This window comes from Culex quinquefasciatus, chromosome 2 (assembly GCF_015732765.1).
Source record: "Culex quinquefasciatus strain JHB chromosome 2, VPISU_Cqui_1.0_pri_paternal, whole genome shotgun sequence".
Lineage (NCBI taxonomy): Eukaryota > Metazoa > Arthropoda > Insecta > Diptera > Culicidae > Culex > Culex quinquefasciatus.
In genome coordinates this window covers 80,377,620-80,388,936 of record NC_051862.1, presented here as the reverse complement: position 1 = coordinate 80,388,936, position 11,317 = coordinate 80,377,620, and the positions used below count along the sequence as shown (strand labels likewise).

Sequence of the window (11,317 nt, the reverse complement as noted above, 5' to 3'; positions counted from 1 at the left end):
TCTTCAGGGTGACGACCCGCACTACTCCATCAGCTCCCGGATGAAGTTCGACGATCCGGCCCATTTTCCAGCGAATAGGTGGTTGGTTTTCGTCCCGGATCACGACGAGTTGACCGACCTTGATCGGCACCGGCGGTTTCCAACGTTTTGATCGTCCCTGCAGCTGTGCCAGATATTCGGTCCTCCATCTCCTCCAGAAATCCTGCAGCTTCCTCTACGTCGTCTGCCATTGGTTCAGGCGGTTCATCGGCACGGCGGTGATGTCCAGGTCCGGAAGCTCGTACAATGATGAGCCGATCAGGAAGTACCCTGGTGTGAGCGGCTCCAGATCGTTCGGATCGTCCGACATCTGCGTCAGCGGCCTGGAGTTGAGGCACGCTTCCACTTGTACCAGCAACGTGTCCATGTCCTCGTAGGACACCGGGTTGTCGCCGAGAACCTTCAGGAGATGGGTTTTGGCCGATCGTACCGCGGCCTCCCAAAGTCCTCCGAAATGGGGAGCGCCCGGTGGGTTGAAATGCCACTGAATCCCTTGATCAGCGCACTCCTTGGAAACCTTCTCGCTGTGATCCTTGCTGCGAAGCAGTTCAAACAGGTTTTGAAGTTGATTACGAGCGCCAACGAAGTTGGTCCCGTTGTCTGAGAAGATTTCTGCTGGCAGGCCTCTTCTCCCGATGAACCTTCGCAGGGCCTGGATGAAGCGGTCGGTAGAAAGGTCCGTTACCAGTTCCAGATGCGCCGCTTTCGTGCCCATGCACACGAATACGGCTACGTATGCTTTGATGGCTACTCTACGCGGACCGGGGCGAATGTAGACCGGTCCGAAGTAATCCACGCCGACCTTGGAAAATGGACGCGCCACCGTGACGCGCGCCGAAAGCAGTTCTCCCATGAACTGCTGGATTTGGATGGGTTTCGTCCGGAAGCAACGCTGGCAGTTGTGCACGATCTGGCGTGCTACGCTTCGACCTCCAAGCGGCTAGTACTTGAGTCGAACTGTCGCGAGCATCAGCTGCGGTCCCGCGTGAAGTAAACGTTCGTGGTAGTCCTCGAACAGCATCTTGGTCAGCGGGTGCCGAGCGGGTAAAACTATCGGATGCTTCGTGCTGTCGGTTTCCTGTGAGTGACCTAACCGTCCACCGACTCGGATCAGGTTGTCGTCCGCTAACTTCGGGTTGAACCACCGCAGGGGTGAGTTCCTTCCGACAGATTCGCCGTTGGACAGCGCTTGCCACTCCGCCTTGAATTCTTCCTTCTGCACGAGACGAATCATGGTGTGTTCCGCTTCCTTCAGCTCCCGTGCTGTTGGAAGACTTCGCTGATCTACGCCTTCTTCGTGCCGCAGGATCTTCATCAGCCTCGACCAGTACGCTACGCTTCGAATCAGGCTCCGATAGTTGGAAAACTTGCTGATGATGAAACTCGGGAAATCAATCTGCTGTCCGCCAGCTAGGTTCGCTGCTACGTGACGTCTTTCTTGGTCTGCTTCCTCGTCACGATCCAGCACCGGTTGAGACGGCCAGTGTTGAAGTGATAGCTTGAGCCATGGGGGACCTTCCCACCACAGCAGTAGATCTGCGATATCCGCCGGTGCGGTGCGAAGTGTTCCACGTCGTAGGTACGTGCCGTAACCACTGCAGTACACAGGTAGAATCCGTCCAATAGTAGTACTTGACGTCCAGTTTGGTTGCCTTGAAGATCTGCTCACTCAGAAGAGCAGCCAGCTCCGCTCCGCAGAGCTCTAACCTTGGGATCGATTGGCATTTGAGTGGAGCAACCTTGGATTTGGAGCTAAGCAGCGCCACGCGTACTTCTCCATCCTGGTTTACGCTTCTCACATACGAGCAAGCTCCGTATGCATCCTGGGAAGCGTCGCAAAATGTATGGATCTCGATGTTGACCGCCTTGGGAATGATCACACATCTTGGGAATGTCAGGACGTTTAATACCGGAATTTGTTCATAGAACTTCAGCCATTTCTGAACGATTGTGGGTGGTAGTTCGTCATCCCAGTCCAGATTCTTGCCGCTCTTATCCTCCAGCGTCCACAGCTTCTGCATCAGGATTTTAGCTGCTGCGATAACTGGACCAACGAAACCGATTGGATCAAACAGGGTTGCAATCGTTGACATTATCCTCCGCCGTGTCCACGGCTGATTTGGGTTTGGGGTTGGGTGATCAAACTGGAACTTTAGAACGTCGGTTGTTGGTCGCCAAACCAATCCCAGAGTCCGTACAGATGGATCTGGATCCAGGAGCACATCGCCAGTCCTTGACAGTGCTAGGTTCTCGTCTGGTATGCCCTGCAGTACCAGAGGGCTGTTGGATGCCCACTTCCTAAGCCGAAAACCGCCGCTCTCCAGCAGAGCGTCCAGTTGGGTTCGTAGTTCCATCGCTTGATCCTCGTCGTCCGCGCCGGTCAAAACGTCGTCCATGTAGACGTCTTCGAGCGCGACCTTGGCTGTCATCGGGAAATGGCTTTGCTCATCCATAGCGAGTTGCTTGAGCGTCCGGGTTGCCAGGAAAGGTGCTGGCTTGGTACCATACGTGACCGTCGCAAGTTCGTAGACTTTGACCTCCTTGTTGGGGTCATCCCGCCACATGATGCTTTGGAGCTTCATGTCTTCCTCGGTGACTAGAACTTGTCGGAACATTTTTTCCATGTCAGACACCAGCATGAACTGCTTTGTCCGACTCCGTAGGATTATTGACCGTAGATCGTCCTGAATCGACGGTCCCACCAGTAGGGCATCGTTGAGCGACACTCCCGTTGAGCTCGCACAAGACGCATCGAATACCACTCGCACCTTGGTCGTAGTACTCGATTCCCTCACCACCGGGTGATGTGGTAGGAACACACGCTTGACCTCTCCGAGGTCGGTAGCTTCGCGCATGTGTCCTAGTTCCAGGTATTCCACCATGAATTGGTTGTATTGCCGGCGCAGATCAGGATCCTTCTCCAATCTGCGTTCCAGCCCTTGAAGACGTCGGAATGCGATGTCCCGTGACTCGCCCATCCGTGCCAGTGCGTCTTCGTCCTTGGGGTATGAGACCGTGTACCTTCCGTCAGGACCTCTCTTGACGGTACGCGAATACAGCTCCTCGCATCGCGTTTCTGCCGGGGAATAGTTGTGCGGCGTTGCGACCTCCTCGCAAGCCCAGAACCGAGTGAGCAGCTCCTCTAGGGTTGACGAGACTGCTACGTTGCATTGGGTAACCGAACTGGAGTTTTGGTTCTCCACGTTTCCGGTCACAATCCATCCAAATACCGTTTCGGTCAGTGTTGGTAGACCGACTCCGAGTTCCAGCTCCTTCCCGGAATTGAAGAAAGCAAAGAAGTGGTGGATTCCAAGCACGATGTCCACCGTCTTGGAGTTGAAGAATGTGGGATCGGCTAATTCCACATCCGGAGGAAATTCCCAGCCGGCCACACTGACATCCGATGTCGGGAGATTGGCCGTTACCTTGGGTAGTAGGAGAAATTCCATCCTGCGCGAGAACCCTGTCACTCGCGACTTGATTGTAGCTTGGATTTTGTGCTTGACCTTGGTGTTCGCTTGTCCGATGCCATACACCGCGACATTTGAGCGTTTCCGTTGAACCTTCAACCGCTGACAGAGCCGCTCTGTCATAAAATTGCATTCTGAGCCCGAATCCAGCAGCGCTCGAGCAGGAAACTTGACGCCTTCGTCGTCCTCCACCAGGACAACAGCTGTGGCCAGCAGAACTGTAGAAGTACGATGTGCTGCCACGTTGGATGTTACGGTTTCCGTTTGCGTCGAAGACTGTGCTGCTTGGTTCGAACTTCCACCATTTGGACCATTGTTTCCACCTCGGTTGAAGTCCTGTCCAGAAGACATTGGTTTTGGTCTGTCGCTTCTCTTGGGTTTGAAGCAAACCAAAGTGTGGTGCTTGGCTGAACAGTTCTGGCAGACAAAACGTGAGGTACATTGTGTCGCTTGGTGTCCACGCCGGAAGCAGTTCAAGCACATAGAGTTCGTTCGCACCACCTTGTCCCTTGCTGCAACTGACATGCCTTGGAATGTCGGACATCTGTACAACAGATGTGGCTCCGCGCAGACTACGCAGCTGATCCCAGACGACTGCACCGCATTGTAGCTTGATCGGGTGAAGGGAGCCTTCCGCTGCTTGGATGGTTTGGCATCCGCCTTGGTTCCTGCAGTCATGGTTTTGAGCGAACTAAGAACTCTAATCCGGGTGTACAGAAAATCAGTCAAGTCCTTGACTGTTTCCTTCTCCTTTGGCTCGTTGGATTCCTTGTTCTCCTTGTTCGCCTGTGCCGCTGTGACTTCTTCCCAGCTTCGCTTTGTGACAGGATCAAGTCTCGAAGAGAGAAGGTGCAGCAACAAAAGGTCCTTGTAGTCTTCCGGACTCACAAACTGATCGAGCGTCCGAACGGCCCGTTCGAAACCCTCCAGAAGTCCTTGAAGATCAGTTACCGACTCCTCGGTCAATGTCGGAAGATTGAACAGCGTTTCAACCTGACTTCGCTTCAGCAGATTGTTGTCGTTGTAGTATTTCGTCAGGATGTCCCACGCGACCTGGTAATTCTTGGCGCTCATGTAGAGACCGTCGACCATTGTTCGCGGCTTGCCCAGCAGGCATCCCTTGAGGTACTGGAACTTCTCAATGTCCGGAAGATCCTTCTTCCAGTGGATCAACGACGTGTACAAGTCCCGGAAACTCAACCATTCGTCCAGCTTGCCGTCAAACTTCTGCAGCTGGATTTGTGGGAGTCGCACGTGGTCGTGGATTGGATGCTGCGTCGCGTTGAGATCGCGTTGGGTCGTGTTCAGATCTGGGTAGGTTTCCAACTCCTTGGCCTTGTCCACCAACAGCGTCTTGGTGTCGTAGTAACACTGTAGGCAGTCCTTCCTCATCTTGCTGTACGCGTCGTCCGTGCCGGCGTAGTCCTCGTGCATTTCGATGTCCAGAATGGTATCGTTGACTTTCTCCCAAAGTCCGTCAAGCTTTTCCAAGCGAACCTTCACTTGACTCAACGTGGTCGTGTTGTTCATCTCGCTGGCGAACGCGTACACCGCATGAAACAACTCATCGGACGACCTCAGCTTCGCCTCAAGCTGCTTCAGCGTAGGAGACGCCTTCTTGGTTGTCGGCGCCATCGTAGTTAAACTCACAGTTCACGAAAAAACACGAAAAGATTTGGTGTAGTATTCCGTCACGGTCTAAGCCTCGGCGTAGACATACACTGTAGAGTATTTTTTATGTATTTACCTTCACAAGAAGTACAATCCACCTGCTCTACAGGTACGCGCAACGGTGAAACGGTGACAGCGGTTGATAAAACTACCAAGTTCCTCGAAAACGTCCTCAAATCGTGAATTTCGTGCCAGATGATCGTGCAAAATGGTGGGAGAATATTTGTAGTACCCAAAAAGTGCTTCGGCAAGACATATACGACGTGTATTATACGTGCTTAACTGACCTTTGCAAAAGAATCAGCCTCCAAAAAGTTCCAAATTCCCAGCTGGACAGTGTTCCGTACAGTGACGGTAGCACTGCAGCAACTCTTTGGTGAGATGAACGATGAGCAACTATCTCACTAGTGAGTTCACGGTCGTAAATAATCCTCGTGTGTTGTCAACATAAAGTGTGCGAGAAGTGAAATTGGTGGTGTAATAAGCTGACGTGTCCCAGGCTTCGGCTGGACATATACAATTTTTTATAGTTTACCTTAGGAAAGGGTGAATGATGCCGATGTCCATTCAGCCGATCGCAGTTTGCCAGCAGCCGACGCAGTATGGATGGTCATCAAAGGTAAGGTAGCATAAATGCATTCGTGTGATCCTTCTCACCATATGATGATTCCAGAAGATGGCCTCTCTCGGTGCAGCGGTATTGGTGGTGATCGTCGCCGACGGTGGTATAGGTGTCGTCGAGCTCGATCGTCCAACTTGGTATGCGTGTCCTCGATCGACGATGATGATCGTCAATGATGGTGATTGTTTACACTCGATCGTTGGGTGGATTTTTGGAGACGAAAAGTGGGTGTTAGCAGGAGTACAACGTTTCGCTTCGGCGGTGACATATACTTTGTATGTGTTTATTTACCTGGCCAAACCAAGGCACCTTGCCCAACGGATGGTGATCCAGCGAAGCGACGTCCAGGTGATCTTCGGTGATAATTGCTGCTGATTCCGGATGGCTTGCAGAGGTGCAGCAATCGAAGACGAAGACCAACGAGCCAGCGACCGTTCGCTGTGCTCTCCGAGTGCTGCGAAGGCGATGAACGACCCGTACAGGGTGTAGTTTTGTCCGGTGAGTACTCCAGATGTACCCAGCTGAGCGTGAGTGGTCGCGATATCCGATCGCGATGGCGGAGCCCTTGCTCGCCCGCGGAATTGAAGGCCGGTAGCACAGTTCCCAAACTGTGATGGCGCACGGTGTGTGTGCGTGTAGAAGGCGCAAACCGATGTACTTGGTGGGGGCCAACCTGGCCTGAGGTCCTTCCGAATCCTTCCCGATCCGGTTCGAAGGACCAATAATGTTGGGTTGGTCCTTACCGGTCGTCGATAGCTCGGAGGGTTGGATCGGGGTTGTCCGGAGTGGTTTTGGGGCGCCTTTCGTCCAGGGAGGTTCCGTCCTTTTGGTGGGGTTTTTGGGGGGAAATTCCGGGGTCCAAATAACAACACGTACACACAGTTCACAATAAACACTCAGCTTACAAAAAACTACATTTATTCCACGTTAAAACTACATATATTAAACTACACAAAAAAAAAAGATTAAAATCGGCCTCTTGGCCAGCTAGTTTTGCTGCTGTTCAGCTTTGGGGTTCGCACAATTGTAATTATTCTAATCATTGACCGGGCCGGCCAGTCCGCGTATTGGTGTACTCCATCTCGATCAGCTGGTCCAGCACACTTACACAGCGACCGCCGCCGTGAGGATCGCGAGATGCACCGGTGAGTTGGGATGAGCTGCAGTTGGTGAGTTGTGAGATCGTCTGCGCTACCGTACTTGTAGACAACGCTTTTGATCAACGAACTTTTTTTACCACTCCATTTATTGATCTAATAATGAGTATTTTTTTTTTTCTAAAATCCGTTATCATTATTCAGATTTTTTGAGTATTTGGATTTTTTTTTCTGTGGATAGCTGCCAATTTATCCAACTCACTGAAACTCGTTGGAGAAATGTACGACTCTCGCTGAAAAAAAAATCTTTTTGCAATTCCGTCGTGAAACTACTTACTTTTCCTGCCATTCTTGAACGACGAAATAGCCTTCTTTTCTGTACCAAAATAACAGAATCGAATAGCACCACTTTTCAAAATAAATGCTGAAAAGTTCTACTTTTCAGCACTGAAATGGGTGCTGAAAAGTTGAACTTTTCAGCACTTGTTTCGAAAAGTAACACCTTTCAACATTTTTTTTATTTAAACGATTTATTGACAAAATACATGAAAATTTGACTTAAAATTTCACTCAATGGGTGTTTTTCGGAATTGCAAAAAATGTTGTAAGAAACTCGTTGCAAAACTTGATTTTTTCAGCACTCATCGTATTTATCCAACTCGGTAACCCTCGTTGGATAAATGTACGACTCGTGATGAAAAAATCTACTTTTTGCAACTTGTTGCATAAACTACTATTTTGCAACTTGCTGCATAAACTACTATTTTGCAATTCCGTCGTGAAACTACTCACTTCTCTTGTCATTCTCGAACGACGAAAGAGCCTTTTTTCTGTATCAAAAATAACAGAATCGAATAATAACACTTTTCATAATAAATGCTGAAAAGTTCTTCTTGTCAGCACAGGATTGGATGCTGATAAGTTGAACTTTTCAGCACTTGTTTCGAAAAGTAATACTTTTCAACATTTTTTTTTATTTTAACGGTATATTGACAAAAAATATATCTATATTTCTCATACAAAGGTACACACAATGAAATTAACTCATTAAAGGGAAAATTTATTTTTAGCCAAACAAAAAATTATCAATAGAGTCAACATTTATAATTATTAAATACTTTTTATATAATATAATGCCAAATTTAAATCAATTGGCATTTTGCTTTAACAAAATAGAACATGTAAACATTTTGATATGATATTTTTCAGATTAGTAGCTCAATTTTATTTAAATAATTATTGCTACTTGGTTGACTGATTGATAAGACTGGTTTTATTTTCTGATTGATTTTTTAACAAAATAAACTGTAACATCAAAAACAAAAATAAATCGTGTTGCAAACTCACCTGGAAACCCGCACACTTTCCTTCGAAAAGAACAGAAGGATATATATTTCAGTTTTAACTCGAGGCGGCACAAAATCACAGTGAAATAAATTTCCTTATAAATAATATCAGACCGACTGACTGGTCCTCCCCGGACCCAGGTGAGCAGGCCCTTGGCCAGATCTTGGCCCTTCACAGTGCCTCAACGCAGTCCGAGTACCGAATCCCGCAGGGAGAGAACCACGAAGCGACGGCGGCGGGTATAATTTGGATGCACATTTCTCGTTATAACCGTGATCAGGGAGGTTAAAGAGACCCCCATTTCGCGCATGGCCTGGACCAGCAAGCAGCACAGGATAAGCAGGGCATAACCGCTTGCGCTTGTCGGCACTTCTCCGGTGGTTCCGGACAACGCCGTATGTGTGTGTGTGTCTGTCGGGGCCAGTTGATTATAATGAATGAGTAGGGCAAAAAGGGTTTCGCCGACGCCGAATCTGCGCCAAGGGCCGGCCAGGGTGGACTCCCGGTCGGAACACCCCCGGTTAAGGGGTGACCCCGCAGCGGACTTCAACCGTGGTCCGCGCGAGAGACAGAGAGACTTCGTGTGAAAAATGGGCGAAAATATGCTCATAATTACGATGCAGCGCGGAAAATAAATCGAGGGAACAAAACGGTTTTCTGGCTCATAATTCGTGAGCTTGCGATGTTTGATAACAACAATAATGGAGACTATAAAGGCAAGACAAGAAAGGGGTGGTGGGTGAGGGCGGTTTGGTGGGGGATAAAGCAGTGTAAGCGATTCCAAAAATTACCTTCTCGCAGCAAATGTAGGTGAGTGCCAGAGGTCAGTTCAGTGTCGGATTGAACGGAAAGGATTTGGTAATACGCGGAATGAAGTGGTTTGATAACAAGCTTAATACAGTCGACTCTCTGGTAATACATTTTTAAATCAAACATAGATTTATTTTTAAAAGGATTTATCTTAAATGACAAGGATAATTGATAAAAGATCATTTTCGTACTGGCTCAATAATTGCAATGTGCTTTAAATGTGTTTTCTTACCTCAAACGCCAAAAATAATGTACAAATATGGCCTGCAAGCCATTGAATGGGAGAGCATAAATTTGCTCCTTTCGTTGTTCCGTCACGCAAAGAAATTAAAATTTCAACCTATTTGTTCAGTTCAAGGAACAAAACATTTGTTTGTTTTTGTTTGTGATAATGTGTAGAAAAGCTAAAGTTTATAAAAAAATCTCTCTGGCGAAACTGTAACGATTTTTTCATGAATTATTAGATATCTTGAATTTTTTTATGGAGATTGCAACTGCAATTATAAATAAATCGTTTTATTTAACTTGTTGCATCCAGATTTGGTAGAGTAAGCTTTAAATTTGAAATATTACTTTCTATTTAAATAAAAACTTTTTCTTTTATTGTCACAAAACAAATCCATCAAAATTTATGAAGGACAAAGGTTGCTCGAAAGTTGCAACACACAAATTGGACAAAAGTTTTTTGATACACTTTTTAAGCATTGATAATGTTTTTTTAATAAAATAATAATAAAATAATTAAGGAGAAACTTCTTGCATCACCCATACTTCAAAAATTATTTCTGAATTTAAAATTGAATAACTGAATGTATCAAAATGTTGTAGATCAAGCTTCAATTAATATGATCTTTTCCACTATTATAAAATTTACTGAAATTTGATCAAAAGAAACAAAAACTCTTAATATTGAAAGGATAAAATTTGACCGATATAACGAACTATGGAGTTGTTCGCAAAAAAACACCTTCATTTTAGCAATTAATGTTATGGGTCGCTTTGAAAATTTTCAATTGCCCATAAAACTAAATGAAAATTCAAATTTTAAATCATGCAAAACTTTAAAATAAAAAAAGAGCTTTTTTTATTTTTGAGGTAACGAGTTAATACTATATGGGTTATTCCACCCGAAGCGGAACAGCACTTGAAAATTACCATCTCCGATTCTGCTCAAATTTAGCAGAGCTGTTGAGACTATCAAAACATGCAAAAATCCCGAATTTCATCCAAATCGGACCACCCCCTCCATTTTTATACCCTCCCAAAAAATCGACTTTTTGACGATTTTTGAGCAAAACCCCTATCTCCAAACGACGATAACTCAGGAACTGCAAATCATAGACGGTCGGTCTTAGACTCAATTTTGAAGGAAATTGGACGTAGAATGCATTTCCGTGATCAAAATTTAGATTAAAATATGTTTTCTAGCTGTATTGCGCAATTGAAAACTTTAAATGGCCGTATCTCAAAACAGCTCTATTTATTTTTTAAATTTGACCTCACCATCGTATTCCCCGGCCAATTTTACATAAGAATCACTTATCGACAGAAAGGAATATGTTTCTTTCCAGAGATATCGAATTTTAAAGTTTTGAGTATTTGAGATTGCCTAAATTAGCTACACTCGCAGCATCTGCTAGAAGCACTCGGGCGCGTTAATCAATAATTACTACCTGGTGTTCTGTATGATGAATTATTTTTATTTTTTTATACGATGTTGAGATTATTAATCCCTTGAACAATCTATTTTTTGTTTAAGAATTATTTATTGGGTAATTTAATTTGAACCATATCAAGTAAATTTTGAACTTTTAATATTTATTTGCAAATACTACAGCGTTTTTACAATATAATTTTATCATTTTCATATCATTAGGAAAAATATGGAAATAATACAATTTCATATTTTTCCTAATTCCTAATTTCTTCTTTTATTAAAAGCGAGAATAAATGTAGAGCTGGCTGTAGTAGATGAAATAATTCTCATTGGTTGCCATGTGCGGTAGCGAAATATTGCCATTCAGCAACAACTCCTAAATCTGCCATACGGTTGGAAAGATTGATCATATAAAACCGATTTTTTATATTGTGAGCCAGTTTCATCTGAATAATTGATAATTTTTTTTTAAATTCTGATAAATTTAATTTCAAAAACAAAAACATATTTTTTGATACATGTGGACAGCAGCTGTATCGTCTTCCAAGATTTCAAAATGATTGACAAACAAAAAAAAAATCAAAAACAAGAAACCAACACAACT

The 11,317-nt window shown here is 45.6% G+C and overlaps 2 protein-coding genes across 2 annotated transcripts; both read right to left on the bottom strand.

Moving 5' to 3' along the window:
* Positions 1–214: 214 nt before the first annotated feature.
* On the bottom strand, positions 215–892 carry LOC119766077. The gene has a single exon (XM_038250458.1). It carries the CDS (start codon positions 890–892, stop codon positions 215–217), a length of 678 nt encoding a protein of 225 aa, XP_038106386.1.
* An 87-nt stretch (positions 893–979) lies between these two features.
* Positions 980–5,144, bottom strand: LOC119766076. Its single transcript, XM_038250457.1, has 2 exons — positions 1,747–5,144; positions 980–1,634 (listed from the first exon to the last, which is right to left on the bottom strand). The coding sequence occupies exons 1-2, from the start codon at positions 5,142–5,144 to the stop codon at positions 980–982; spliced, it is 4,053 nt and encodes a 1,350-aa protein (XP_038106385.1).
* Positions 5,145–11,317: the final 6,173 nt, after the last annotated feature.

What these genes read in the sequence shown, in the direction of transcription:
- LOC119766077 (XM_038250458.1), bottom strand. Translation starts at nt 892, where the DNA reads ATGGGAGAACTGCTTTCGGCGCGCGTCACGGTGGCGCGTCCATTTTCC.
- LOC119766076 (XM_038250457.1), bottom strand. Translation starts at nt 5,144, where the DNA reads ATGGCGCCGACAACCAAGAAGGCGTCTCCTACGCTGAAGCAGCTTGAG. An exon ending in AAATGCCAATCGATCCCAAG is followed by an intron (nt 1,635 to 1,746) that starts GTTAGAGCTCTG and finishes TGTGTACTGCAG; the next exon opens with TGGTTACGGCACGTACCTAC.